At 57.5% G+C, this 6,494-nt stretch overlaps 1 protein-coding gene across 1 annotated transcript; it reads left to right on the top strand.

Moving 5' to 3' along the window:
- Positions 1-3,175: 3,175 nt before the first annotated feature.
- Positions 3,176-6,258, top strand: LOC121472663 (pyroglutamylated RFamide peptide). Its single transcript, XM_041723944.1, has one exon. It carries the CDS (start codon positions 5,038-5,040, stop codon positions 5,446-5,448), a length of 411 nt encoding a protein of 136 aa, XP_041579878.1. The 5' UTR covers positions 3,176-5,037; the 3' UTR covers positions 5,449-6,258.
- Positions 6,259-6,494: the final 236 nt, after the last annotated feature.

Raw genomic sequence — 6,494 nt, 5'->3', positions numbered from 1 at the left:
GCCTGGGCTTAACACAGCCAGCAGGTGCCACCCTTGCAAAGCCACAGCCCCGTGCAGAGCAGCGAGGGCAGGGGTGAGTCGAGGAGCTCAGGCTGCCAGTCTGCTTGGACATCCCAGGACCAATGTCTTGGGGCCATTTCCCAGGGAACCTCACTCAGTGTGAGAAGGCTGGACCCCCCTGGAACCCCTTCCCCGTTCACCCTGACCCTGCTGTGGGGAGCTGAGCCTGAATGGACCCTCCTGCTCTCTGACCTGCACAGCTGGAGCCATCCCTGACCTTCCCACAGCCTGGAGCCGGCCCATCCACAGCTCTGGGCACCCAGAGGTATCACCTCTCCCACTTCTCCTTCCCTAGAGGGAGCCCAGGAAGTACACTTACAAACACTCTTTTGGAGGCGCCTGGGTGGCTTGGTTGAACATCTGACTCTGTTTCAGCTCAGGTCGTGACCTCAGAGTGTAGAATTCTACACCCGTGCTGGGTGCAGAATCTGCTTGAGATTCGTCCTCTCCCATTGCTCCTCCCCCCTGCGCACATGCTCTCTTTCTCTAAATAACTCTTTTTTAAAAATAACAAGAACCTTTTGGGTCAGCTGCTCTGGGGCGTCCTGGTGGGGGCCCAGGAGTTGGGAAGGATGGTACCAAATCCAACAGCAGACTTGACTCCAGGCACTCCGACCTGGGGACAGGGGGCTCGGGGCTGGCAATCTGTGGGCTACTCACCCCCAGGCCTGCCCCCACCCCAAGCCCAAGCCCCAACACTATGGACTGTCGGTGGCCTCTTCTCAGAGCCGTAGGTGCCAGTTCTGAGCAGGACCTGGATCAGTGGTTATTCTCACAGAGGAAGCTTTTCTAGGAGCTCAGTGTGTTGAAGAGCCAAGGGGAGCTTTCCTCCGGCAGGATGGGGTGGCCTTTGGGTTTGACCTCTGCCCTCTCTACTCTCCACGGCTGTCCCTGAGAAATTTCACAGAGCTCAGTTCAGGCACCAGAACCTTCCATTTGACACCCAGGGACCTGAGGCCTAGAGAGGGCAGGGCATCTGGCCCGAGGCCTCACAGTATGAGTGGCCCACTGCAGGCCGCATCATTGACCAGCACCAGTGTCACCAGCGTCACCAGCACTAACTAGGGCAATAACATGACCCTGCACCTCCCCTGTCACACACGCACACACCCCAGCCCCTCAGTGCAGCCCCTACCCGATGGACGAAGCTGGCCCTGCACCTGCTCTGGTTGGTGTGTGGGTGCTCCCTCTCCCCACTCCCGCCCATGGAGAGGCCCAAAGTCAATCCACACTGCCGTTTCTTGACCCTGTTATCTCCAGACAAGACTAAGGGGAGCCAAGGTTTCCTGCACAGATGAGGCTGGAGAGGGTGGGGGCTGGGCCTGTCCTGCACAGCCAAGTGCTCTGAGCCTCTGAGCCTCTGAGCCTCAGTCTCCACCCTCCCCCTGCAGGGGGTATGTGTTCTAGCCCCTTCCTCAGGTCTACAGGGGCGAGGAAGTGCCCATGAGGCCACGTCTATTCCTGTGTGATGGTGGGGTGATTCTCCACACCCCCAGCACCTACCTGACAGGTGGGCAAGGGCCCCGGAGACTGGGGCAATGCCTCTGTGCTTCATTCCCAGCCTCACCTGAGCAGTTCCCCCTGAATGGCAATGGGCAGCTGCAGCCTCACCAGGCACCTGCTCCCCTCACTGCCCAGCTCGCTGTCGGAGGGAAAATCTAGGCAGAGCAAGTAGTGGCCAGGGACCTTTCCAGGCTGGTGTCCTGCAGATGCTCCTCAGATACAGAGCAGCTGGATGGGAGCACAGCAGAGGCAGGTGAAGGGGCTCCTGGGACTGCAGGCTGGACCAGCCCAAGCGCTGGCACCCACATAGACGCCTCCCCCCATGCCGGGCACCTGCCTCGCACCTTGGCCAGTGTTGGGAGAGTACTGTGCAGTGCACTCTGCCCAACTGGGAACCTCACCCTGGCTCAGCCGTGCAGACCTCATACCTGGAGCAGCCCCCAGGGTTGCCCTGTGATCACGGGGCAGGCAGAGTGAACCACCATGGGGTGAGCTCCCTGAGAGGTGAGCAAGGTGCCCAGCCAGTGGCCATGCCTGGACCAGAGGGGATCGTGTGGAACAGGTGGGCCCACAGCACTGTCCCTCCAGCTTCATACTCCACTATGGGCACGAAGTACAGGTGACAGCACGTGATGCTCCCCAAGCCCACCGGTGAGCTCTCCTGGGGAGAAAGCCCCTGGGAGTGATGACTGCTGGTGTCCTCCTCTGTGGGTGCCAGCTGTGGGAAGAGCTGGAGCTGTGACCATGACAGCCCTACCCCTGCCCTCGGCAGGTCCCACATGGGGCCAACAGCCTCCTCTCCGGGATCCGTCGCTGTGAGCCCTCTCAGCTGAGGTCCAGAAAGCGAGGCACTGTCAGCCACCCAGGGGAGCATCAGCAAGTTTGGAAAACATTTGTCCTTCCTTTCCCAAATGGGCATCAGGCACTGAGGCCAGCACTGGGGTTATGGTGGCGGGAACCTCAAGCTTCCCTTCTAAGGAACACGTCGACCGTGGTCCAGGGGACACAGCTGGAGAGGGGCTGGGCCAGGTAGTGGGCTCCGAACCCCTGCCACAGGCCCTGTTGTGGTTAGCAGCCCTCCTGCTGCCCTGCTCAGGCCCTCGAGAGGCTTGGGAACTGGCGAGCTATGGACCATGGCACCTGGCCTACTTGCTGCCTAATCAGAGGGAGGGAGGGAGGGAGAGGCAATTGTTGGCCTCACAGGTCTGACTTCCTGCGCCCACGGGAACAGCTGCGCTGGTGGGATGTGGCAGGGGTGGGGCTGGGTGGGAGGGGTGGGAGGGGAGGAAGTGGGGACACCTTAAGTGTAAGGCAGACCCGACAAAGGTGGGACCCCTAGGATCAAGGGTGGGTGTGCCCTCCACGCCTCTTCCAAGGGGCCTGAGGGTCTGTGCCCGAGATTTATAGTTAATGATGCCACCCAGTCTCCTCCACCCGAGGTGGGCCTCTGGGCAAAGGGCAGCCCCTCTGCTCCTCTCATCAGACCACATCCTGTTTGCACCACTGGGTCTTTCATCAACGCAGTGATAAAGTCCTTCACCACCAGCCTCCCCAATGGAATCCCAGGGTCAGGAATGTGCAGCAATCAGACCTCAGAGCAGCAAGTTCACGGGGGAGGGGGGGGGGGCGGGGATATAAGGCAGGAGAAGCCAGGAGCCACACCTCCCAGGCAGAGGCACCCTGCCCAGCAGCCTTCCTGGGGAGCAGACCCGCAGCACAGTGAGTACCACCGCTCCATCCCTGGCAGGAGCCCTGCTCACTTGGGGCCCGGGGCCAGGTCAGGGGCTGGCTAGGCCCCGGGCGGGCGGGTGGAGACCAGCACCTCCTCTTACAGGCCAGATTGGCCACAGCTGGTTCGACAGCTTAGCTCTCCCACTATGTGCCTCCCCTGCCTTGTCCTGAACACGGGGGCCTGAAGCTATGACTTATACTGGGGCCCAATTTTTGGTGGTGTGTGTCCCAAGCTTCCACCATGTTTTTGAAGAGGTCCACGACCCCCCAAAAAGGGATAGGAGCCACTTCCTTCTATGCATCAATCCACCCTTTCTCCAGATGCAGAGGCCATCCCCAAGTAAAGTTGTCTACCAGGTGGAAAGCCCTCCACTCCACCCAGGCCCCGACGGAGAGGCTTCCCTGACACAGGCCAGACTTGGCTCCAGCCCCGGGGGATGTGATGATGGAAGTTAGGAGGGCTGGATTTGGGTAGAGAGAAGCGCTGCTTTTATCATTTTTTAAAGCCTTCTGGCTGAGTTCACTTTGAAATGTCTTCAAGGGAGCCATTTCTGGAAAGAGCACTGGGGACCCCATGCTTCTTCTCTAGAACTAGCTCTTTCTTCTAGTCTCAGTTCTACTCCTCAGAGGAATAGCTGGCTCCAGCTCACCATGGTCATTACCAAAAAGGCTTCCTTTAAGAGGGAATGAGCAACTATTGCTGAAGCAGGGGCATTTTGGGAAACTCTATTTCTGTTTCAAATCCCCACCCAGCCCGGACCTCCATGGGGTAGAGTAGCAATTCTGAGACACTTAGACCTGGGCTTGTATCCCCAGCTCTGTCGCTTATAACGCTGTTGAGATCTTGGGTGAGTCACCTGTTTGAGCATGCCGCCCTCCATAAAAGGGGTAGGACCCTCCTGCGGGAGGCCTGTGAGGACGGTACCAGACATGGCCAGGAAGCACTACCCACAGGCTTGGCAAACCAAGCAGCTGTGTGGCCAGTAGAGTCATGGATCTCAGGGCCTCCACCTGCCAGCTGTGTGGCCTAGGCACCACCTCCTAGCCTGCCTGACAGTCTTCTTGCCTGAAAACATGGGACTAACAGGGCCTAAAAATTAAGCTTATTGTGAAGGGGACGTGCAGCCGCGCACACAGACGGCGCTCTGTAGGGCTCATCAACAGCCCAGGCATGTCCACATGCTCCCTCCACAGCTGAGTGTTTGAGTTAGGCCAGGAACATCAAATCTGTGTCCTGCTTCTGGGAGCAACTCGTTTCCATGTTACAGAGACGTTAGCTTGGTGTCCCAGCTATACAGCTTAGCTAGACTATCAGGTTGAAAACTGAGATTGATGCTATGAATTTTCTACCCTGTGGCTCTGAGACGATATGGCCCAAGAGTCAATAATTATAATAAAAGAACGAGCCTGAATTTGCACAGCACTCAGGGGGGCTGCTGGTGCATGGCTGTGAGCCGTCCCAGCAGCGGGGGTATCTGAATGCTAAGCTGCCAAGGCCGTCAGATCCAGGGGACTGCCGGAGAGGAGAATCAGCCTAATTGGCTCAATCAGCTCCTGAGCCTGCTAAGAAAATAAAGGCCTGATCCACCCGCATAGTGACACTTCCTCAAGCTGTTTGCAAGTTGGGCTCAGCTGAGCCACCAGCCTTTCAGAGCTGCCCAGGCCCTGGGAAGCACTGTTGACAACTTGTCGTGCAAGGCCCATGTGTACAGCCTATAACTTCTTCTCTTTCCTCTGAGCCAGATGATAAGTCCTCGGTCCCTGTCGTGCCTTGTCCTCCTGCCACTGGGTGCCTGTTTTCCTCTACTGGACACAGAAGAGCCAGTGGCAGCCATGAGTGGTGTCGGAGGCGAGATGAGCTGGGCCAACCTGCCCGGGGGGCACCACGCCCCCCTCCGACGGGCCTCCTCCCGGTGGCTGAGAGCACCACACCCACATGGGCTGCTTGTCACGGCCAAGGAACTGCAGATGTCAGGCCGACAGCGTGCTGGCTTCAGGTTCCGGTTTGGGAGGCAGGATGACGGCAGCGAGGCTACTGGCTTCCTCCCGGCGGATGGTGAGAAGGCCAACGGCCCGCTGGGGACCCTGGCTGAGGAGCTCAGCAGTTACAGCAGGAAGAAAGGTGGCTTCAGCTTCCGCTTCGGCCGCCGGTGAGGGGCCAGGGCGTCCGTGGACCCTTCCTGCTACCACTCCCGCTCCTGTCTTCTCCTTGAGCCTGAAAGACGGGGACACTATAAAGGCATGGGGATTATTACAATGAATTCTTAGCAGTAGGATCACTTAGGTGGGTGCTTGCTTTTGACTTCCAACTTGGCCGAGGCAAAGACCTGGATGGTGTCAAAAAGGAGGTGACCTAAAGCCAGCTGTATCCTGGTGAAGAAGAAAGCACTGCCCTACTGTAGCTGTTCCAGCCCCCTTCCCTGGTGGCCCAGCTCTGAGCAGGCCCCTGGCCCGGCAGCCAATGAACAGGCAGGGCTGGCTGTGCTGCTCTGAGCTGAAGCGAGGTGGGCTGATGATGACAGCAGAGTAAAGTTTTGACAGTCTCCATAAGAATGCCTGTAGCTGACATCCGAAGTGCAGCTCTCAGTGAGTACACCCCACTGGGTAGAGAGTATGGTTCTAAAAGTTAAAAAAAAAAAATTGTTCTCCACCCCATTAACACAAGATCCCTCTAGCAAGAAAACCCCGCTGTGGTGTGGAGACTGTTCAGAACTGGCTGCCCATTCCCTTCTGATAACTGTCCTCGGTGGTACAGTGTTTACCAAGCCAAGGGTCTAGTGGGAGATGAACAAGGAAGGAATACATTTTTGCTTGAGCAAGGTTGCATTTCAAATGTTCAGAATATGAATGTGTTGTGTGCCTCTTTTGAAATAAAAGTTGCAACTGAAAACCATAATGGAAAGCTCACCTGACTCTTGCCTACAGGTCCTCTGTGCCCTCGGAGTCTGGTTTTCCAGAGCAGTGAGGGCCTTAACTCTGGGAAGATGGAAATCGTGCTGCCTGCATCCACACCTGTCCCAGCAGCCCCTTAATTGGCAGTTGGTAAAATACCGATGGTCAAAGGTAGAGGGAAACACAATATGGGGTGTATTTTCCTCCTGTGCTTGACTGCTCCTTCCCCAGTTTTCTCAAAGCAAAGAGCATTCTGCAAACAACTTCTCTCCCCCAGGGGAGGCCAGCGCTCAGCCTGGAGTAGTGGC

The sequence above is a fragment of the Vulpes lagopus genome, chromosome 12, assembly GCF_018345385.1.
Source record: "Vulpes lagopus strain Blue_001 chromosome 12, ASM1834538v1, whole genome shotgun sequence".
Classification (NCBI taxonomy): Eukaryota; Metazoa; Chordata; class Mammalia; order Carnivora; family Canidae; genus Vulpes; species Vulpes lagopus.
This window is presented reverse-complemented; position numbering and strand designations above follow the sequence as displayed.

Bases quoted from the DNA above. Each gene is read 5' to 3' on its own strand.
- LOC121472663 (XM_041723944.1), top strand. From the start codon at position 5,038: ATGATAAGTCCTCGGTCCCTGTCGTGCCTTGTCCTCCTGCCACTGGGT.